This window comes from Toxorhynchites rutilus, chromosome 2, assembly GCF_029784135.1.
Source record: "Toxorhynchites rutilus septentrionalis strain SRP chromosome 2, ASM2978413v1, whole genome shotgun sequence".
NCBI classification, from domain to species: domain Eukaryota; kingdom Metazoa; phylum Arthropoda; class Insecta; order Diptera; family Culicidae; genus Toxorhynchites; species Toxorhynchites rutilus.
In genome coordinates this window covers 95,913,711-95,938,030 of record NC_073745.1, presented here as the reverse complement: position 1 = coordinate 95,938,030, position 24,320 = coordinate 95,913,711, and the positions used below count along the sequence as shown (strand labels likewise).

Here is a 24,320-nt window from a genome sequence, read left to right as displayed (position 1 = left end):
CACATGCACGTATTTTCTAACAAGGAGACAGCAATAGCAATGTCAGTTACGTTAATGAAATACACCAAGAAACATCATATAACCTTTCGTTCAAATAATTAAATTCGGTTTTTTTTCGGTCACATTCGATTTATTTTAAAGATCGTTAAAATATTCAAACACACTTACAATACATTAGTGTGTTTTATTCAATACCCAAAAAATTCACTAGAAATAATTTATTTGGCAGAACAACGTTTGCCTGGTCAGCTAGTATATATATATATATATATATATATATATATATATATATATATATATATATATATATATATATATATTTTTTTTTTTTATGACCGATCGTCATGAAAATAGGTGTGCAGGAGTTTTTGGGGTCGGAGAATGTTCGTATGAAAGTTCGAGACCCCTCCCCCATCTCTAAGGAGGAGCTACCGTACAAATGGAACACTAATTTCTGCAATACTCGAGAATTAATGAAGCAAATGAAACCAAAAAACTTAAAAAAACATATGGAATCATACATAGCATATAGAGGTTTTAGGGATCGATAAACGTTTATATGGTTGCTCGACACTCTTCCCCCTCTTCCCCTATCGTCTTCTATCTGTATAAATAAAAATGGATCGCCGAATGTGTGTCGAGAAAGAAATTGTCCGATTCAGGCCTATCTTCATTCTATCACATTTTCTGTATCAAACATTTATTCCATTTAACGGAGAAACATGTTATTTGCAAGTGGATGAAAAGTCTTGCACAAGAATTGTGTCTGAAAATAATCTGATAATATAATGTCGAATTTTGGTAGAAGTACTGAAATGTTATAGTAAAAAATAATTTTAAAGGGTAGATTAGAAGATCAATCAATGAACAGTTCGACGATTGGACGCATGAACGTGCGTTTAGTAAGAAAACGTGGATGTGATAACGAAAAATAAATTTTGGGCGGGACGAAGTTTGGAACAAATCGCCAAAATTTTGTTTAATTTCGATAGCGAAGCCCCTCCAATTACCGAGTAGTAAGCCGACCCTGAGACAGTGTTCGAGGGGTCTTATGCTACTGAGCATTTCCGGGAAGACACAGTAGATGAGATAACAAAAATTACTAGTTCTGGCCTCTCCTGTTCATTTTCACCAGGGCTTGGAAATATTGAGCTTGTTAAGTAATATTGAAAATATATTTTTATTAGTGAAACGCGATTATTCTGCTTGTCGATGCTGCTGTCATTCATTCGGCGTCAAACAAATTTACAACTGTGATCATTCATATTCATTCTGTGCTATCTGAGCTTTCCTTAAAGCACGAATCATGAGAACTCATTCACATTTATTCATTGCCATTGAATTGTCAGGAATGTTGTGACTGTTCATTTTCAATACCCCGATAATTGTGTGATTTTCTGATTGCATCAGTGCCTTGCTCACTCAATTATTTTTAAGTTACTCCGAAAGGGCAACAAAAATCGGTGGCGCAAGTGTATACAGTGAATGCAAACTTCGTCAGCCAAAGCTGGATGTTGGCAATTTCATCCGCTAATCCTATAGCACAGTTTGATCCGTTTGCAAAAGGAAGCTCGATATATTCTCATTGCGGTCGTGTCTTGGACACCACCATTTGCTCGGTGTTAAGTCAGAGGGTACCAAGTCGCAAAATTAATAATTTTGAGTTATTGATTGCCTTTGGTTAAGCATTGCGTAAGCTACATACCACACTTATTTGATTTGGAAAATCACGAGGACAGCAGGAATAACGTATTGAAATTGATTGTGAGGTTAGGCGTTGGTTTATTTTCGGTATCCCGAATGCAATGGTATAATAATCGAATATGGTCGGTATTTGGATAAGGACAAGACTGCACGTAGAACCACTAACTCCAAGTCAGACTATTTAGGAATTTTTCAAACGGAAACAGCCCGGCAGAAAATCTTTTTGGAGTATATAAAATATTTTGTGACAAATCTTCTGAAATTTATAGGTCATCGCCGCCTTCAACACCTGTTAAACGAAACAAACGAGACGAAACTGAAACAAACCTTACACACGAAGCTCACGACACCTTTTAGGACTATTTCAACGAAATGAAAATAATAGTCAGCGTTGTATTCAAGAAAAAAATCCCATTGCTAACAAAATCGATTGTACGAGGGTAGTTTCATAAGTACTTAGTCTACAAAAAAACAAAAGTTTTGGAAAAGTAGCGATTTATTTCTCAACATAGTCTCCTTTTAGCTCGATGCACTTGACCCAGCGATACTCCAACTTCTTCAATCCATCTGAAAAATACAATTTCTCGAGGTCTGCAAAGTAGGCCTCCGTGGCGGCGATGACCTCCTCATTCGACTCAAATTTCTGCCCGGCGAGTGACTTTTTCAAGTTTGGAAACAAAAAAGTCGCACGAGGTGAAATCTGTTCGAGTAGTGCAGTTCGACCAATTTGGCCGTGTCGACGGCGGAATTTCCATTTTTTCCATTTTTCTGAAATCCGCGGACACGTCAGCTTCCACACCCGATCAAAACAAAACTACAAGTCTGATTCTGCTGAAATTTTGACAGTAGCCGTTTACGAGAATGTACTACACGATAAGTAATCTCTACTACTGACACCATCGGGCGATGAAGCCAAGTACTTATCGGACCGCCCTCGTATAACAATTTTTTTAAACCTTAAATAATCTATCATGCATTGTTCAAAACTAAGTAATGAATTTTAGTTTTCTTCAATATGATTCTAAATACATTTGAAGACATTTTTTCGTACCATGTGAAAACATCTGAAAAAATCATCTGGCATCCATGATTGAAACTCAACGAACGCAGAAATAAAAATGTCAAGAGCAATTGAACGAATAGGTTGCCGACGTTATCACGCGCGACTCGACATGCTGAGTTGAATCGAAAAAGTTGGTCCGACCTTAGTTGCCAGTTGCCTAGTGTGTATGGTCCCATTTGATTACACATGCTCTCATTTTTTTTACCATATTCGTTAAGTTGGGTTCCAACTTCGGTTGCCTAGTGCGTAGATGGCCTTACAGGCTCGGGCTCACGGTATTGCTCAAGTTTCGTACGTGCATTGTCTCGTCGAACAAAAAGGCGCCTGGTACGTCTATTTCTACCAAACTAAACTTGGTTAATTGTTAATTTGAAAAATCACTTTAACTTATCTTTTAGTATTTGAATTAGTATTATACAAAATATTTTCATTTAATATTCTTTTTGCCATTTTGCTTTGCCAAATCCGAATAGATGTACCTTCCGCTCAATTCCCACCATTATCCTTCGTATACTCGCGCATAGGTCTGACAGAATAAAATGACTATTAAAACTGAATAAAGTCGAGGAAAACATATTTTCTGAAGTTTTTCATTCAATCCTATCTTTTTCTTTAAATAAATACCAATAACGCCTAAAAATACGCAATAGCAATATCACAGAAAGACACACAGTCTGTGGGTATACGAGTTACGATTTTGCGAGCGAGTATAGGAGAGTTATGTTTTGTACAGCAGCTTCGTCGACTTTTTCCGCCGCAGAACGCCAGTTTGCTTTGAGCTTTAAGATGACCCATTGCCTCTCTATGGGCGAAGCTCTGGGATACTCGGATTGTTGGTTGTGCACCACCATCTCGTTTTTCTCGACATTGTCCATCGTCTTCTTTCCATAATAAGCGTTGAGGAAGTAGAGGAACGGCAGCAGACGTTCTCCAGACATTCTTTGGCGTGTATGTTCTGGTTTATGGTCCCTGTCGCGATGCAAATATCACTTTTTCAGCCGAAGATGATCTGTCAAACCAGATAGTTTAGAAGGAACTTGGATAGTTCCATGGTATTGACGATGTCTGCACCTTCTGTCCCGGAACGTCCATAACGACGCAATCGAACTTCAAATTAAGTTAGTCAAATTTTAAACGTATCGCCCTTTACGTCATACAAATAGTTGAAGATAAGAAACATATTAACATATTCTTCACAACGGTGAAGAATATACATATCGAATCCTGTATTAAAAAAATACTTCATAAAAATAAATTAGAAGTTACAAAAGGATTTGAAAGAAAATGAGAATACTTTGAAATCTCTCTCGCAATTTCGAACAGCACTGTATAGGTATACTTCTACAGATGATAGTCATGGAAAAACTTGGTTGGCATGTTGTCATGGTTGAAATCGTGCCTTGGAAAGGATGGTTGGTGGTACAGTGAATACAGTAGAACCCCGATTATCCTCGGAATTGTCGGGCTATGTCACCGCGTATAACGAAAATCGCGGATAACGCAATAAAGCGCTAAACATGAAAAATTATATTTTAGCATGAAAATGCAATGCTTCATCAATACAGAAATCATTAAACTATCCATCTGTAAGGTCGTGTACACCAGTGATAAGATAATGTGAAAGCCATGATCAAAACAAAAAACCGACAAATTTAGGGAGATCTATAGAATTACTAGGGAACTCGCTTTCGGGGATAATCGAGGTTCCACTGTATCTCGTAAATGAGTTATTAGTCGTTATTCTTCGTATTTGGTATCTAGGTGTCTTAAGACTCATCACGATTGGACTATTCTTTTCCTTAAATCGGTTATATTACTTTGCCAAAAGTATAAACTCTGCCAGCAGAACGTTGAAAATTCATGACAGAAAGTTAATCTGATCAAACTCAAAAAGATTGCTCCTGGAGTGAATGATTTAATAATAGTTCTTCGGTATGGTATTCCAATGGTCGGAGTTCGGATTCGGTCTTTTTTAGCAAGAAACACAAAAATTTAAGGTTGTTAATCGAACTCATTGTATTACAACAATAACACAAGAGGTATACAACTAGTTCATTTCATCATCTACAAAGTGGTAAATCGACACATCTTTGAAGAACATATTTTTAGTAATAAACGAGTTCACACCGATTTCTCGATCGAGTGGATACCCGAAAGGCAAAGAATCCCCGTATTTCGATCCGGAACCTGCTCCACAACTTGTAGCAGAATCATACGTAGAATATTGTTGAACCTTTGGTGCATTATGCGGACTAATAATGAAGAATACAGTCAGGTTGTATCCCGATGGAAGTCCTCTCGGTAGCAATAATCGATCAGGCCAGCCACAATGTGCTTCCGACAAATCTAATACAAACTGTTCATCGCCCTTGATAGCACGTATCACTCGTTTATACAGTTCCGTGTAGGTTGTTCGATCACGGACATCATAATAGAATTCTTTAGTATTTCGTTTTATGACGTTCTCTCCAACAACTAGGTCTACGAAATATTGATCCAATTCTAAATAGTGTTTCTTCAGCACCTGCAGCTCTTCAATACGCTTGAATTGTGGACCCAAATACATACGCACAACACCCTTTCCTTCAAACTCAGATGTCACGGTCATGGTGTAACTGAATGGTTTATGATTCAGACGTTTCTGTCGAGCGTATATGGAGAAATCCCAAACACTTTTTCCTGGTGACTGTTTGGTGTTGAAAGGGAATCCATTGCTAATATCCGCATCGAAGTAGTCAAAATAGGTAATCAATTTATCCAGTACGAGACTCTTAATTTTCACTCCATTAAAATTGAGTTCATCGAAAGTGTATGGCGGAAGATAACTTTTGTATCTCCAGTAGAACTCCAGATTTTTTCCAATCCATTGGTAATAAGCCGGATCCCGCATCGACGTTTCGTAATGCATCAACGCTCCAGGCCACAGTCCTTCAGTTAATTTATAGTAATCAGTCTGACTCATGGCCATACGAGTGAGTAATCCATATGACTTGAAGAATTCAAAGTCTATGCTGTCAGCGTTGCCTTGGACGATATTGCCAACAGAATCAACTGAAGCGCTTGTTCTCAAATCGATTTTTGTTCCATTAGAAAGCACGTGATAACCTCTATCAATTGCTTCTTTGATCCGCATCTCATAATCTCGGATATTTTGTCGATCTGACGGATTATACCAGCGCATGCATGATCCGGTTTCTCTTGAACGCACGGAGATACCGTTCCAGTAACGCAGCATTGGATGGTACTCTGCCAATTGAGGACACTCCCAGAATAGCTCGCCAACCGGATTGAGAAAATTCCCTTTTCGTTCCAGACTATATCGGGCAAGTAACTGTTGATGCATGTAGAAAAATAGTTCGCCACGGCGATCTTCGTACAACCCGAATTCGTCACCTCCCAAAAATGAAGAATACTCCAACATATAATAGTAGTAGTAAGCGTTCATTCCAACATCTTCGGTGTAATATGATATTCTCCCTTCTTCACATTTATCGCAAAATTTGGATGTGTAGTTACCGAAGATTGAATTGCGCTTTTTATCCGAGAAGAAACCGAACTCAGCATCAAATAACTTATTCACCATCGCGTCGTGTATGATATCCCCAGTGAAGAACAGGTAAGGATTCAGCTCATAAATAACCGGTAAAACAATACCATGCAGATCCTTCCGATGTATTACTGAAAGTTGCACCGCGTATATGAACATCCCTTCATTCACATTCTCACGGGCCCAAACAACATTCTTGTGATAAGTGTCCCAGTCCTTGGAGTTGTAGAGGAAATAAAACAACGAACGAGTTTGAGTTAGGTGCCAATGGTTGAGTATGGTAAATATTTCTCCTTTGGGGAGAAAACCTCTTTTGAACAGATCGAAGAATTTGTACACCACTTTGAAGTCCTGCGAAAGACAAAATATGTAGATGAGAAAATTTAAACTGGATGTTACCAACATTATATTTCGATTCGTCTGAGATCCAACCGCTCGAATAGGGCAGATATTCTTCTAGCCCTAGAGGCTGATAAATATTACGCAATATATCGAGGAAGAACTTCTGTTTGAGCAAGAATTCCTTGTCCGCTAAAAGTATAATAAAAATTTAATTATTTCGATGACGATGAGTTTTTAGGTAATAAACTACCATATTTCACGCCGTTTTCACTCGAAACTTCTGATGCCGGTGTATGAGCTGCCCAGCATCCTGCGAACAATAATAAACAAGCAGTAATAAATCGCATGCACATTTTTGCGACCTGATAATGCCACGCGCCACTGCAGAATGATCGTTCGGGACTGGCGGTTGCTATGTATAAGGGGAGCATTCAATTCATTGATAAGCACGGTGCATAATTAGCTGAATGTGCAGCCAATCAGAGGTTCGTTAGGTTAAATGCTCCATTCTTAAACATTCGCACCGTGATGAATTTCCTTGCAATGGTTTATCTTCCTCTTGTAATCTACAATGGGATTATACTGATTTCGAGCATATCGGTCAAAGTTTTGTGAGTATTTTTGCTATAATTTTTTGGCACATTTCTTTCAGGAGGAAATCATTTGAAGAGGGACTGACAAACTTCAAATACTTGTTTTATCAATTCACTATTTTATACGATTGTGTCACATTTACCCGAAACCCACTCACCCGAATGACAGTTACCCGAAAGACATTCACCCGAATTCCACTCACCCGAATGTAACAAATACCCGAGAGCGACAGCTACCCGAATGTAACATCTACCCGAGTTGACACTTACCCGATTGCGACATTTACCCGAATGCAACAATTACCCGAATGTAGCATTTACCCGAATGCGACAGTTACCCTAATGTAACAATCTACCCGAAAGCGACACTTACCCAAAAGAAGGATATATTCAAATAATACACAAATTTTACTATATTTGTATTTATATTTGTATATTTAATTCTGATCAGTGTTATATAAAGATCATATATGTCTCATACTTTCATTTCCATTCAAAAAGTATTTTTCGTGGGAAGTACAATTCGAGAAATACTGGCATTGAATAAAATCCTTTTCAAAATAATGAAAAGTGAAAGAATGCAGTTTTATAACGTATTATTAAGTCCATCAATTCTTATGGATGACGCAGCCCGTTTACGAGCGTCGGACGCCATACGTTTATCTGGTGCACCAGGCAATCAAAATGCATGACATGCATAATTAACCGGGCAAACGTAATGCACCAGGTAAACGTATGCAGTCCGACGCTCTCTAACGCTCGGTCGGACCTGACTAAAGGATCGTCTCCTATGTTTCAAACAAACCGGGCAATCGGAGGAACACAGGTTTGCTTGCGAGAGGCCGCCGCTTCCGACGGCGGGTCGGCGGCCTACTCGGATTGCGTCACCTCGGCGGCTTGGTGCCGCCTCGATTCCTTATCCTCGTTAAATGGGGACTTCACCCCCATTACATTGATCTTAAAATAAATTTCATCAAGAAATAATATTTCCTCATTACAATTTCTCAGTTTACTTCGTAACTTCCTAACAGCAGATTCGACAAAACTCATAAACTGATTTGTCGGAATTTTTCCTTCTCCATTCGGGTAAACATCCCATTCGGGTAAACGTTGCATTCGGGTAAATGTTCATTCGGGTATATGTTGCATTCGGGTATTTGTTACATTCGGGTGAATGTCATTCGGGTATGCGTTACATTCGGGTAAATGTGCTTCGGGTAAACGTGTTTCGGGTGAATGGGACACAACCATTTTATACAACTGATACTGTATCCCATTATAAGATAAAATATTCTTCATTAAACTATTTTGCAAATAAACTAGACATGGTCCATGGTTTTGAACCTCATGCATCTCCAATTCATGCTAAGTCATGCTCCTAAGTCAGTTCTTTTAGAGCATCGTCCATGTCCTGTGTCCGTATGGGACAACCAGGATCAAAGAGCATTCGTACGGAGTTATCGTTGTATGTGCGTCGTTCATACTATCAGACGGAATATTTATCTAGCAACTTTATGACGTTAAATACAAATAGTGATAATAGTTAAATATTTCAACGAATGGAATATTATGAGTAACAATGCAGAAGGCAATTCCAAGTCGAAGCGATCAAGGATTTTTTTTTTCATTTTTTTAATTCTAAAATCGTTAAATGAAGACAACTCCGCCTGCGAATGACGGAATTCTATAGCAGGGTGGCCACTCAACTTCAATTTTTGAATTCCCGCATTTTTCCTGCATGATTTCACGAAATCCCCGACTCTCAAAAATGAAAACATTGTATAATATTGTGTCGTTAGCTAAAAATTGATTTTTGAAATACGAATTGCGAAAATATTTTTACTTTATTGTTTCAAAGATCCGCATGTCAGAAAAAATTGGACGATGTGTTTGTCAGCAACATATTGGATGTAGGGTTCAGGAGATACGGACTGGATTGTTTCTGGAATATATGCATCTGGAATCTGAAATGCTTAAAAACATATCAGATCCACCCCACCTCTAAAAACTCAGAGTTCAAAAAGTCTTATTTATTAGAATAACTGACCAGAACCTCATTTATCACATCCAACAACCAAGAATCCATAATGTGCAATTCACATAGAACGTTAAGGAAAAGAATTGGTCAACGTCTCGACCAATTCACACATGCAGTCAATGCTTGTACCAGCCCCGCCTCGTTAAATATCATACGAATGAATTATTTAATGTTATTCATAGTGTCGCCACCTGCAATAATTTTAAATTGCAATGCCCTCTTTCGAATCAGCATGCCTAGAATCAGTTCTAAATTTAGAAAAATTCAATGAAAATCATTGAATTATATTATTTAAATGCTTAAACTCCGTAGTCCCTACCCTTATTCAACAATACTCATGTATAGACTATTTTTCTCATCTAGTCGTGAATGATTTTAACTCCGAAATTTTTAGCTAAGAGATATGTTGGCATAAAAAATACAACCAAAATCAAAACAAAAGCCGAGACACAAAGCCCAGACAAAAACCCAACAAATCGTCCCTCTCCGTCAATTATTCTTTTCTACAAATTCTTTCGGTCGTTTTCGTTGAACGTATGCTGACGGGTCGTTACGATACGGTGTATGTGGATGTTTTCATAATAATTGCATCCCACATTCCGTTTTGCCTGCCAAGATCGGGTCGATGAAATGTCAACAATCGACCTCAAATGCTGCCACCTTGCAATCGAGTTATCGACCTTTCATATGCATTCATCGAACAACTTGACGCCACTTTTTCGCCAACATGTGCAAGGCGTCGACCTGCTTGCAGCGCTGCTTCCAGCACTGCTTGCTGCTTGTTTGTATTGGTTTGTTATTGAAAATGAAAAGGAAATACATTGATCGATTTTAATCATTTTATTGAAAAAAATAATAAAAAACCATGTATAATAAAAATAAGGTATATAATGGAATCGGTGCATCCGGGTTGTCTGGATTGACGATTCAAATCCGACTGAGTACATTGATGAATACCTCCTTGCCCTTGATGACACAGATATGTGGCTGAGGAGGATTCTTCAATGTGCGTGAAGCACGGGATCTCCGATGGGGAAAATTGCTCGAAATACTATCGATGGCCAGGTCCTGCTGCTGTTGCTGTTGCTGCTGTTCCCCGGAATAGCACCCTGGACTTAAAGGATACTGCTGCGGGAAAGCTGATGCTGTTGGCTGGTGTGACAGAAGAGGAAATAAGCAATGTGGTGATGAGAGAAATCATCTTTCTCACTTGCCGATTGATTGAGTCGGATGTATTCATAGCTGAAACAAAATAAAATGATTAGTAAGTGAAAAGCAGAAATGAATTCCCTACTCACCAGTTGTATGATCCGGATAAAAATGCGAACATTAAAATTTCATGCGATTACGTTCGCTTACCTCGCCTATTTCCATTCTACTATACTACGGAATCAGTGCATTCGGGTTCCTCCGGGGTGGTAATTCAGCTGAGCAAGTTGATAAATACCTCCTTGTCGTTGAGTTTTCGTGTCTGAAGAGGATTTTTGAATGTGCGCGAAGCACGGAACCTTTAATGGGGAAAGTTCTTCGCAATACCATACCATGGTCAAATTCTGCTGCTGCTGCTGTTGATGCTGCAGGAAAACGGATGTTGTTGGACGCTGTGATAGAAGTGGAAATCCGCACTGTGGTGATGGGAGAAATCATCTTTCTCACTTACCGATTGATGGAAGCAAATGAGTCGAATGTATTCATAGCTGATAAGACAAGATAAAATAATTAATAATTAAAAAGCCGAAATATATTTCATACTCACCAGTTGTATGATCCATTTGTTTTTGTTTGAGATGACAGTTTAGCGGAGTGGAAAAAAGAACCACCAGTGATGCCATTTAGTTTGTTTAATTATTCAACGAACTATCCGCGTTGGCGATATTGGGGAATAGGCATGACAGTATGGATTTGCAGAAGGAATGAATACACTTTTAAAATGAAAATTATGAATGAACATGATTTTTCCTTAATCAAATTAGTACTCTATGTAAGTGAAAATCACCATTGCCTGCAAGTGGTGAAAAAACGTCATAAAAAAATATGTTTTGAGATAATTTTATATTATAATGACAAGTTTTTTTGAGAATATCTGAACGTCTATAGAAAATAATTCAAATTAGGGTCATGACAACGTACTTTAAGTAGAAAAAATTATGCCAAGAAAAAAATTTCATACAAATTTTAGCAAATATAATCTGATTCGGGCCGACTAATATGATAGAGAATAGTTTGCCTCATACAAACTAATGCCGTATCCAGATGTCGATACCTAATCGTCGTCATCGTGAATAGGTAACAGCGTTACGGTTGTTGTTAGGTCGATGTTTTTTTCGTCGATTGGATTGTGGGATCCCACATTCCGTTTTGCCTGCCAAGATCGGGTCGATGAAATGTCAACAATCGACCTCAAATGCTGCCACCTTGCAATCGAGTTATCGACCTTTCATATGCATTCATCGAACAACTTGACGCCACTTTTTCGCCAACATGTGCAAGGCGTCGACCTGCTTGCAGCGCTGCTTCCAGCACTGCTTGCTGCTTGTTTGTATTGGTTTGTTATTGAAAATGAAAAGGAAATACATTGATCGATTTTAATCATTTTATTGAAAAAAATAATAAAAAACCATGTATAATAAAAATAAGGTATATAATGGAATCGGTGCATCCGGGTTGTCTGGATTGACGATTCAAATCCGACTGAGTACATTGATGAATACCTCCTTGCCCTTGATTACACAGATATGTGGCTGAGGAGGATTCTTCAATGTGCGTGAAGCACGGGATCTCCGATGGGGAAAATTGCTCGAAATACTATCGATGGCCAGGTCCTGCTGCTGTTGCTGTTGCTGCTGTTCCCCGGAATAGCACCCTGGACTTAAAGGATACTGCTGCGGGAAAGCTGATGCTGTTGGCTGGTGTGACAGAAGAGGAAATAAGCAATGTGGTGATGAGAGAAATCATCTTTCTCACTTGCCGATTGATTGAGTCGGATGTATTCATAGCTGAAACAAAATAAAATGATTAGTAAGTGAAAAGCAGAAATGAATTCCCTACTCACCAGTTGTATGATCCGGATAAAAATGCGAACATTAAAATTTCATGCGATTACGTTCGCTTACCTCGCCTATTTCCATTCTACTATACTACGGAATCAGTGCATTCGGGTTCCTCCGGGGTGGTAATTCAGCTGAGCAAGTTGATAAATACCTCCTTGTCGTTGAGTTTTCGTGTCTGAAGAGGATTTTTGAATGTGCGCGAAGCACGGAACCTTTAATGGGGAAAGTTCTTCGCAATACCATACCATGGTCAAATTCTGCTGCTGCTGCTGTTGATGCTGCAGGAAAACGGATGTTGTTGGACGCTGTGATAGAAGTGGAAATCCGCACTGTGGTGATGGGAGAAATCATCTTTCTCACTTACCGATTGATGGAAGCAAATGAGTCGAATGTATTCATAGCTGATAAGACAAGATAAAATAATTAATAATTAAAAAGCCGAAATATATTTCATACTCACCAGTTGTATGATCCATTTGTTTTTGTTTGAGATGACAGTTTAGCGGAGTGGAAAAAAGAACCACCAGTGATGCCATTTAGTTTGTTTAATTATTCAACGAACTATCCGCGTTGGCGATATTGGGGAATAGGCATGACAGTATGGATTTGCAGAAGGAATGAATACACTTTTAAAATGAAAATTATGAATGAACATGATTTTTCCTTAATCAAATTAGTACTCTATGTAAGTGAAAATCACCATTGCCTGCAAGTGGTGAAAAAACGTCATAAAAAAATATGTTTTGAGATAATTTTATATTATAATGACAAGTTTTTTTGAGAATATCTGAACGTCTATAGAAAATAATTCAAATTAGGGTCATGACAACGTACTTTAAGTAGAAAAAATTATGCCAAGAAAAAAATTTCATACAAATTTTAGCAAATATAATCTGATTCGGGCCGACTAATATGATAGAGAATAGTTTGCCTCATACAAACTAATGCCGTATCCAGATGTCGATACCTAATCGTCGTCATCGTGAATAGGTAACAGCGTTACGGTTGTTGTTAGGTCGATGTTTTTTTCGTCGATTGGATTGTGGGATGGTAGAATAACTGACGTAACGTGACGTGACGGGATGTGAACGTGACGTGGATGTTGTATGTGAATCGCACCTCATGCGATATTTCTATCCAATCGAAATTCTACAATTAATTCAATGTAAGTCAAATTAAGTAATTAAGTTATTAGAATCGAATCTCATCCGCATACCTGAACAATCAGAATGAACAAAAAATAAGAAATAATGTTTCTAAAGTTCATTTTGTGATTCAGTAAGATATGTGGACTTGTTCATGTTTTCAAGTAATAGCCCGTGCTTAATTGTTTCATTAACATTGCTAAGAATATAACGCAGAAAACCTGTCTTATTAAAATAACGCTGGAAAAAAATGCATATGAGACGAGAAGAACTAAATAACACGATATATGTAGCATTTTTTCAATGATCCTGAATCCGACTCCTTTGTTCATTCTTACTCCAGAGCCTTGATTTATTTTAAGGACTAATTTTGACCCGTACGTTGGATCTAAATTTCAACTATCAACTACTATTTTTCAAAAATACGAATGTTTCTATTGGATGTCATAAGAAAACCATAAGAGAAAAGAATATGAATTAATCATATTATGTCTATTAACACGTTGAGCCCTGATTTTTTCTTGCTGCACTTTCCATTCAGTCTCACAGAGCAAAAAAATCCCGATTTCATGAAGCAATTCCCGACTTTTTCCCGATGGATTTTAGTTCCCGACTTTTTCTCGAATTTTCCGCTCTTTCCGAATGGGTGACCACCCTGATAAAGTAACATGTCCGACAAAGAACCTGAAATTATTGAGAACAGAGGGTCCTAAGCCCCTAAAAAAGAAGGTTGTAATATCGGCTGTCCATGGTTATTAAGCAAATATAGAAATGGATAAGACAGGAATTCTTTCTATGATCTTCTCAGGTTGAAACATATATAGTCTATTTGAGGAATATTAAAGGAGTTTCAAGGTGACCTTCTCAGGTTGCCAAAATAACCTCGGTTGGTCGATTGAAAAAGTTTGATACGTAATATAAGTGATTAATAAGAATATATAGTTCTAGAATTTTAAAGCAGTTTCCTCAGTGATCTTCTCATGTCAGAAAAAATACCTACGTACTACGCACGATAAATAACGAAATGACCGCTCCGATTAAAATGGATATTTTTCCCGAAATCTTGTTTAGCCCAATTGTTGAGAATTTGCGTTTTCAGAATCACATAACTCACCACAGTGAATACTGATTCTTCTTACCCATTTCCACTGACAATGTTGCCTTCCATGATAAACGCAAGGGACCCCTCAGGCCGCGAATATCATCTTCCCCTTGTTGGGTGTGAACCACTGCGTCCATTATTTTGAACTGTTGTGGTATGCCCCATTATTTATACTACGCTTCAAGCTTATCTACTGCTTATTGATGAAGAAGTAGACTGAAAGCTATAGCGAGATAGGTGCCAATCAGGAATAATCTGTTTGATAAAATTTATAGTCCTGATCGGCGACACAGACCAAACTTCCTTGGGCTCCAGAATAACCTTATCAAGGTGTTGAAGTCTGCGTCTTGTTAGTGCTCCGCATTTGCAGAGCCAATGTTCCAAGGTTTCGCTTTCGGCATTACAAATCGACAAATATCATCTTGCACTAACATAGGTTTAGAGATGGTATTTACTCGGACAGTGTCCTGTTATAAGACCAGTGAATGTGCTGAAGTCTTTCTTATTAAGACTCAGCAATTGTTGAGTAGTTTTAATATTCGGCGTGATAATTTTTTTTGACTGGTTAAGTTGTACAGCCATCCAGTTGGCCGTTACTTCCTAGTCTTCCAATTTCTTCAGCTCACTCTTCAACACACATTCAGAAATTCCACAGAATTGTTCTGAATTGTCTATAATTTCAGACAGACATTTATACATTCTATTATTGCAGCTACTTCTGCCTGGAAAACTGTTGGCCAGTTCCCCATAGAACCAGAAATTTTTATTCTGGGACCATACACTCCAACACCTGTTCTGTTACCCATTTTCAACCCATCGGTATAGAACAGGATTGAACCATTACAAACATTGGGACCACCCTCGTCCCATACTGAACGAGAAAGTTCGATCACCCTGTATGGAATGTCATAATTGGTCCTAGGTTCCATCCAATCACTTTTGATCTCTGAGGTTGGTCCAACGGGTAAGAGATTCAGGATGTTCAAGTGACCAGTTTTGTCCCCGTCTAATATTTTTTAAAATCTTTTTAGCTTTAGAGTGCTTCTATTAGCCTCCAGCTGAACATGTTGACCCAAAGGTAACAGGTGATAGCCTTTTAGAACATGCCCATAGGGCAATGTTGGCCTTACTGATAATTGCATCTAAATGTGCATTCCAGTTTAGTTTAGCGTGTAGTATTACGCCTAGATATTTCACTGAAACGCTGAATTTTATTTCCTATCCTCCAAGATGCAGTTTCTTCTTTTTGGTGAAAGGAACAATTCTCGCGTAACTTTTGAAAAGGTCCTATGTAACAAATGTAAACAAATCGAGTTAATGGATGCACGCTAATAGTCTTCAATAATTGAATGTAATACAAAAACAATCCTTCACGTATCTACTTTCTTCATCTTTTTATCGCCGATACAAAAAATATCCAATGTACAGATTCGGATTTTAAGCACCCGGCTGTTACTTCGGACGCCACTTTCCTCCGATGCCCGAAACGTCCGAAGTAACAAAGCAGTCAAAACCTAAGATAAGATCAGACAATAGGGGGTCTTTTACGGACCAAATTTCTGTCAGATACGGACCAAATTTCTGTCAGTCGTTCTGATTTCTGATTGGTCGATTTCGATAAATTTTGTAAACAAAGTCGATTTTTCCAGTGTTGCCAATAAAAATAAATTACGTTGGGTTTGTATTGAATTTAGAAAAAAAAATGAATTTAATTGATATTACGATACTTAGTTTAGAGGAAATGTGAAGGAATTGTATACACGTTTTACCTAATTATTTTGTTACTATATTTTGATTGAATTGAAAAATTTATATATATATATATATATATATATATATATATACATCCATTTCATGTCAAACCGATATAGTGCTCCTCAGATTTCCATGAAAAGTGGTAGTTTCTTTCTTTATTGCAAAATATTAGACCCGTATTTTTTATTTTTTCGTTAGGGTGACCTTTTCTTATTTTAGGGTGGTCCGAAAAATCATTTTTTTCAACTTTTTCCTAAAAGTGCCTTTTTTAAAAATTCATAACTTTTGAATCACTGAACCGATTTAGATGATCGATATATCAAATTGAAGCCAATTAATCTTTTTTGGAAAAATATTAGGCTTGCCAAGAAATCGAATTTTGTTTTCGTAACTATTGATTGTAGTTGTTTTTTGTTATTTTTATGTTTTTTGTTTTTATGTTTTTATATTTTATGTTTTTTCTTGAAAGCTGAGGATTTATTACATAACATATCTCGATATCAGATAGGCTTTTTTGTGTTTTTGAGTGACTTTTCAAAGTTAACCGGTCGTCCGTAAAATCATTTTTCCACTCTTATCCAAAAATAATTTTTTGCAAAAATTTATTACATTTGAACTACTGAACTGATTGAGATGATCGACATATTAAATTGAAGCCAATAAGCCAATCTTTTTTGAAAAAATATCACACTTACCGGAAAGATAGGATTCTAGTCGCATAGGTCTAGTCTAGTCACATAAGAATATTGAACGAAGACTTAAAACATGTTAAATTTACAAAATAATGACTCTAAAACGAAAAAAACACCTCTCTAGAACCCTCTTTCCAAGTTCAATACTTTTTTCAATATTTTTTCTATTAAAAATCTACCTCATTGGCTTCAATTAGATTTATTGATCATCTGAATCGGTTCAGAGGTTCAAAAGTTATGATTTTTTGAAAAAGTCATTTTTGGGAAAAAGTGGAAAAAATGAGTTTTCGGACAACACTAAAATGGAAATGGACATAAGTTTAGTTTAATAATAATCTATTTGGTTTCTGATACTAATATATTTTATTTCTACCATGCCATGCTCCTGCTATCAAATTTTCGTTTCCTTGTTTTTTTGTTTTCTCCGCTTTTTAAACGAAAAGATATAAATTTTTTTATAATGTCATTCCTTGTTTTTTCACAATGGAATAAAGTGGATGGCAAAACATTTATTTCTCCTGCCATTTTCTTCGGCAAATCAGCTTCGTTAGGTTCCAAATGCGATTTCATATTTCGGAATAGAATTTCCATTGCTAAGAAGAAATTAAAAGTCTCATCATTCACTATGCAGATGGGAGAGTTAGAAGCTGTAGCTCGCAAATATGAAAAAAGAGACGGTTGATACAATCTAGGTTGTGTTTTGCTGACTACCAATCTCTTGTTACACTGCTGACATGTTCTTTCCCGCTGAATAATTTTTTTGATGATGAAACCAGCTATATAGAACAATGAATTTTGTTCTGTTCTGTCGAAAGAGACGAATGAACTCTCAGAGTTTAAAGTCTCTCTAATTCAATACCTTCCTTCCTTCTGTTCTGTCGAGAAAAGTTTTCGCTTCATCGACGGTATACTCATAGTCGAATTCAAGTCGAATTCATAGTCGAATTCAATATTCAATATTCATATATATCCATTATCACTAGAATTAGATGAAGCTGAAATTCGATATGATGTCGATGCTGCTTCATTGTCCATCAATTTCTGGGCTGAATATTCTTCACGCCGCTTTGATAGCAAATCTATCAATCCAATAAGATGTTGTTGTGTATCGGCTGTATACGAAGCATTCGGTACTACGGTCATGTATTGCGAAAGAGTCACAATTTTCAAGTTATTGCTGAATTGCAATGGAGTTGGGCGTCGTTGCTTTGCACGAATCAATGAGAAAAGACTCTCCAGACAATCTTGGACGAACCGCGATGTAAATATTTGTGGGTGTCCTTCATGCAAAAGCCGATCTGTCAACCTCACAATTGCATTCGTGCAAACGATTACACTTGTTTGCCATGGTTTCCAATGTCCGTGTCCTACTTGGAGATCATACATTAACCGCACCATGGTCTTCAGATGAGCGATATCCTCGTCATATTTCATAGGATCATTCAAACAAAATACTTTTTCTTCTGCCCTATTATTGATAAGCTCGAACCATCGAGCAAAGTCTTCTATGAAGCATGCGGTAGTAAGAAGCTCCGGTAATTCTCGTATTTCCGCATGAAACTTCAATGCTGCAGCCACCGTCCTGTTGCAATATTTTGTTGCGTTGCATACTTTCATTTTATCTATTGAAGATGTTCTGTTGTCAAAGCACACATCCGAGGCCGTTAGTCTGTGACAAAGCCGCAACGTGTTGTTTATTTCGGAGTTCACGATTGTGGTTAAATGGTCTCGATGAACAATATTGGATGTTAGCTTTTTTTCACGAACATACCAATCCGGAACTTTCAGGTAGACATTGTTCAACCAGCCATGTACTGTATTTTTAAATACGTGTACGGGATCGGGTATGATCTCTAGCATTCTGTTCTCAGCGTTTGGATGAGGTATCGCAGCATTTAATGTCTCATTTTTGCGACGAATATCGATCCCCAAATCCTTCCACATGCGCTGGTTTTCGGACCCGGAATCTGTTGTTATAAAATGGACACGCAAACTGATTCCCTCTGCTCTTGAAACTGCAGACAATACAGCATTCTTCAAAAACTCTTTTTGTATAGAGTTGCCGGTGTACTCGAAAGCAACCACCTGTTTCCAGCGCGCTGCGATTCCAACTAGCATGAATACCAAAGCTTTACAGGCTAAAGTTTGGGACATAGGAAGCGTTGTTGTTCCAACAAACTGCTTCGTATTTTGGCAAAACTCATTTGCCTCGTCTATGCTCATTTCGTCTAGAACCAATCCGCAGTCCTTTTCTTCAACCGACATTGTGGAGACTTTATGTTGTAGCAGCTCGAATATATCTTCAAGAATACCTACAAAATATCATTTCATATATTAACATGCGATGAGACATATGATTATAATTACATACCAGGACTGAAACGAACTCCTTCAATTTGGCGTAGTAGAGTCCTCGTGGATGGGAACGGGAAGCCTTTTTGAATAAGCTTGTCGTATCCACCTTGACATGCAAACCGAATTTGTAAATTTTCCGTAATCGTTTCATTGGACCAACGTTTCACTTTTTTAACCTCTCCTGTTAATAGCTTAATTTGATCTTCTCTGAAAAGCTTCTTCAAGGGTTGTTTTCCACGAATTCTCGAGGTCAGATATCCGCATTTTTTCTTCCATTGTTTTACAATTCTATTAACGGTTACATCAATATAAAATATTAGAAAATAACATATTTTTTGACACACTACCTTTTCAGCTTGGAAATTTGATGTTTCAAACGAAATATTTCTTCCTGTAGTTGTTTATCTCCTTCATATACGTCAACCAAATCATAATTGTTCTCAATACTTTGTATCTCTTCCCATTCCTCATTCGCGGATGCAGCTAAGGTCGGAATTTTCGTAACTCCATTTTCATTGTATTTCCCATCAACAAAATGAGCCTGTATATATACTAGTATTAGGATATGTTTTAGAATTAGTTTTTAATACTTACGCTACATATTCTTGTGCTTGATTTGATTTCAAAGAATGGAACTTCTAATTCACTGTTCATGCAAAATCGAATCCATTCTTTCCGAATATTTTTGTCTTGAGGGAACCGATAAAATTTATACTCAGGATGAGTATCCGTCCTTCGCTCACAATTTAAGGCTTTACACTTCATTTTTATTTTTGAATTACGTTTTGTATGAATAAAATGGCTTCCTAACGTTGTTTTGGTTGTATTCCTGCTCATATAATAAGATAGAATGTTTTGGTTCAGACAATGAGAATCTGCATAACGCTGTAACGGTTGTCAGATTAGATTTATTTGCTAAAAAAAAATCCCAAATTTGTTTTGGAAACGATTATATTATAGATATGGGTATTTAAAAGACTTATTTTATCCTTTTAAAGCATATTTTTGAGATTGTCTATTTGAAAATATGCAATAATCATTGAATTCGCACCAACCAAATGTTACGATTCATTAAAATAGAAATTTGAAAAATCCGATATTTTATAATATTTGGCAGCTCTGGCATCTTCATGTCATGGCTTCGTTTTTGGACGACGAAGAAGAGTAAGAAGCCAGTTGTCTGGTCTTGTCTTAGGTCAAAACAACACGAAGTCGTACTTCGGTCGTTTTGAGTTTTTGTTTCTTACAGTAGTTGTTATCGATTTCAGTTCAATTCAACGGGTGATAACAATAATAATCTGTCTTTAGAACGAAATGCTGATTTTTGGATTGTTGTTTAGTAGTTAATTTCAAATTCTTATTGTGCAACGTAATATGTCCAATGTGCAAACGCGGGCAGTCAAAACGTCCAATGTAACATTTTCGCTCCTTGGCTTCAACTTTAAACTCAAATCACGGAACAACAGCTACGATTGGTTTTGGAGAGCTATTCTCGATCGCTAGTGGTGAGAGGAGCGATAAAGATCGATAACTTTTAAGACAATTCGCGGAATAATGTTCGGGTCTTCAACTACGTTTTTCTCGAGTTGACGAAAATGTTACATTGGACCTTTTCAAAAGTTACGCGAGAATTGTTGTTTTTGAGGGTTTTATGCTCAGACCTTCTTTGATACACAATGATTGTGTAAGGTTTAGGGCCATCTGCATCCTGCTCGATATCACATCGTCGAACTTGCCACGTACCGTTATGACTAGATCGTCAGCAAAACCTACGGTTTCGAAACCATTCGCCTCCAAACTAATCAGAAGGTCGTCAACCACCAGTGACCAAAGGAGAGGTGATAGACCCCTCCTTGTGGGCAACCTTTCGTTGCAATTACAAATGTCGACGACCCACCCAGCTCCGAGGTGATTTGTCTATTTGTGAGCATGCCTTTGATCCATTCGACTATACAGTCATCGAAATGTCTTCTTCTCATAGCCTGTGCCATTGATACATAGGAAGCATTGTCGAAAGTCCCTTCGATACCAAGAAACGCACATAATGCAGTTTCTTTTGACGAAAGAGATTTTTCCATTTTAGTCACAAGCGTGTGTGTTTAGATAAAGGACATTTAGACATGAATACCGACTTTATGTATTCATGTAGGGCTTTCTCCATAGTTTTCAACAGTATTGGTGATAAACTTATTGGTCTGAATGATTTTGGGAGTGATTTGTCACATTTCCCAGCTTTTGGAATGTAGACCACTTTAACGAGTCTTCATGTGGAAGGAATGTGATCTAGTATCAGAATCTCTATTAGAGATGGAATCAGCTTAGATTCTTCTTTTTGAATCAGGGCTGGGAAAATTCCATCTGCACCTGCGGATTTGTATGGTTGAAAGATCTCACCGCGCTTTCTACTCTGGCCCTCGTAAAAACCAATCCAGCAACTATGTTTGTGACTTCCTCTGCACTTTCAGGATACCTTCGAGAGCATTTTAGGTCGCGGTTATAGCTAGGACTGGTATCATAATGAACCGATGTAGATCCCGGGAAGTGAGTTTTCATCAGTAAGTCTAATACTTCTGAGGGAGATTTTGTGAACGAACCGTCGACCTTTTGGAGGGAACCTAGCCCGTTCGAGTGATCTTTTGCAAGAATCTTGCTTAGTCTTGCAACGATTGGGGTACTTTCAATGCTTTCGCAGTTAATTACCCAAGATTTTCGTTTAGATCGTCTTAGTTCTCTGTTATATTCGGTTAGGGCGCTCCTATATTGAGACCAATCCGAATTAAATTTAGCTCTGTTGAACAGCCTCCGCTCCTTTACGAAGCCGCTCAAGCCTTTTGTTCCACCACGGAACGTTTCTTATCGAAGAAACTCTCTTTAGTAGACAATTACTGTTATAGACAGAAACTATCGTATCATTTAATTCTTTTGAAGTTGATTCGAGCTGTTGAATCGATCTTATTCGTGTATTAAGAATTTTTGACTCGAGTTTAAGTGAATATCGTTCCCAATTGCTTTTCCTTGGATCACGATATTCTCTCTGTACTGTCAAGCCACCATCCCATTCGAAGATAATGTGTCTGTGATCAGACAAAGACGCCTCTTCCGAAACGTGCCAGTTGTGTATTTTCGAAGAAATTACCGGACTGCACAGTGTCAGGTCCAGGACTTCTTGTCTGATAGCGTTTATAAACGATGGTTCATTGCCTATATTGGCAATGTCAATGTTGTTTGAAGAGAGAAATTCTAAAAGACATTCACCTCGACTGTTTATGTCAGTACTACCCCACAAAGTGTGATGAGCGTTGGCATCACAGCCGATGATGAAGTCTTTTTTGATTTCTCTGCAATAATTTACAAACGCCTCAGGTGCCTCAGGTACGTCGCCGGGGAAATAAGCCGACGCAATTATTATGTCGGATCTTCCCTTGACGGTTGGTATCTCAACTCTGATCGCGACAATGTCCCTTTGAATGAACTCTGTTATAGGAAAGCATTTAATATTTGCTTTTACTAGAACAGCAGTTCTTGGGGAGTCATACTTGTCGTTGTAGAATAACTTGCATGAACCAGTAAGACTACCAAGTATTCTTCCTTTGTGGACCCAAGGCTCTTGAATTAAAGCTAAATCCATAGCGTCTTCAGTAAACCTCCTAGACAGCACGCTCGACGCCGCTTTAGCGTGATGGAGATTTATTTGCAGAACCTTAGTGTTCTACGTTATTTTCGACCGCTCGTTTTTTTCATTTGGATATGGATTATTTATAGAAGTCCTACGAGTCTCGCCGTAAAGAAGGTCCACTGCATCAGTGACCGGCTTAGTGCAGCAAGGGCAGACGATACTGTGGAGGGTGCCCTGGAGCTCCACAGGCTCCGTTAACGGCAAGGTTTAACCCCTTCCCCCCTACCATTCATCCCTCGGCTCGGGTCGCGTTTATGTGGTTTAGGGGTTCATCCATTACTTCCTTTCCATAATAACCATGGATAACAGCTATTACAACCATCCTCCTTTTCTGGGGCTTTGGACCCACTGCTCTGGTTTCTCAATAATTTCAGGTTCTTATTCGGAAATGCTATTGAGAACCGTCATTCGCAGGCGGAGTTTGCGAATATCATACTAACATTCCTTCCCTTCCCTGGTGACTGTAAGGATATGGCCGGCGTCGTTATTGACTATTTAAAGCTCGAATCATCGAAACTTGCACAATGAAAATAATTTGTTATTCCTAGGCATCATTCAGTGTGTTCTTTACGCAATTTCGCTAGTTCAGGTCAGTCACGAAGAGCAACTACGAAGTGTATAGTCTACCCAAGCTCAAACTCAAGCTCTAATGTCGTTAAAAGAAGACGCAAAAATTATCAGTTTTTGAAGTTACTTTTCCGATTTCAGTCCGATTGTGTCACCCTATCCGCCAAAAACGCTTTCGGGCGTCCGAACAGGAGTAAGACGAAAAGGTGATGTAGTTCGACACAAACCTAGGTTGGTAGTCCAATGAGGCGAGCTACAACGAAAATTAAAATTTGAATTTTTCATTAAATACACCATTTATTTTATTGGAAAAGCCGCATGATCTTATACAGTAGATCCTAAATAGTACGTTTACAGTGAACAATCTATCAACTTGTTACATTTTCAATGAATTCAAACAGAATTTTCTGCCGGCGCTCTAAAATCGTGGTTTTGTTACATAAGAATGACTCCCAAATTAATATCGTATATTTTTAGCAGCTTAAAAAAATTGGAGTATTGTCAGATACCTTCACAAGTTTTTGGTTGAGTAAAATATTGAAATAATATTCCAAGTGCAGCGAAATGAATATTTTCTGTTGGTGGCAATATAGTTGCCACGGCCTCACAAAGGGTTAATTTTGAAAAGTAGTTCAGCATTCGAAAGCTTAATATATTAATTGTCAACCGATTTCGGATAGTGAATAATTTC

At 37.8% G+C, this 24,320-nt stretch overlaps 1 protein-coding gene and 2 long non-coding RNA genes across 3 annotated transcripts; all 3 read right to left on the bottom strand.

Moving 5' to 3' along the window:
- Positions 1 to 4,758: 4,758 nt before the first annotated feature.
- LOC129765476 (hexamerin-1.1-like) lies at positions 4,759 to 7,067 on the bottom strand. Its single transcript, XM_055765837.1, has 3 exons — positions 6,907 to 7,067; positions 6,718 to 6,845; positions 4,759 to 6,665 (listed from the first exon to the last, which is right to left on the bottom strand). The coding sequence occupies exons 1-3, from the start codon at positions 7,007 to 7,009 to the stop codon at positions 4,815 to 4,817; spliced, it is 2,082 nt and encodes a 693-aa protein (XP_055621812.1). The 5' UTR covers positions 7,010 to 7,067; the 3' UTR covers positions 4,759 to 4,814.
- Positions 7,068 to 10,084: 3,017 nt separating this feature from the next.
- LOC129768860 (uncharacterized) lies at positions 10,085 to 11,256 on the bottom strand. The gene is made up of 3 exons (XR_008741749.1): positions 11,044 to 11,256; positions 10,586 to 10,984; positions 10,085 to 10,529 (listed from the first exon to the last, which is right to left on the bottom strand). It is a non-coding gene; the product is annotated as an uncharacterized LOC129768860 (long non-coding RNA).
- Positions 11,257 to 11,866: 610 nt separating this feature from the next.
- LOC129768859 (uncharacterized) lies at positions 11,867 to 13,012 on the bottom strand. The gene is made up of 3 exons (XR_008741748.1): positions 12,798 to 13,012; positions 12,340 to 12,738; positions 11,867 to 12,283 (listed from the first exon to the last, which is right to left on the bottom strand). It is a non-coding gene; the product is annotated as an uncharacterized LOC129768859 (long non-coding RNA).
- Between the last annotated feature and the right edge of the window lie 11,308 nt (positions 13,013 to 24,320).

Bases quoted from the DNA above. Each gene is read 5' to 3' on its own strand.
- LOC129765476 (XM_055765837.1), bottom strand. From the start codon at position 7,009: ATGTGCATGCGATTTATTACTGCTTGTTTATTATTGTTCGCAGGATGC. The intron at 6,846-6,906 runs GTAGTTTATTAC...TTATACTTTTAG, and splicing joins TGAAAACGGCGTGAAATATG to CGGACAAGGAATTCTTGCTC. The intron at 6,666-6,717 runs GTTGGTAACATC...TGTCTTTCGCAG, and splicing joins CAGACGAATCGAAATATAAT to GACTTCAAAGTGGTGTACAA.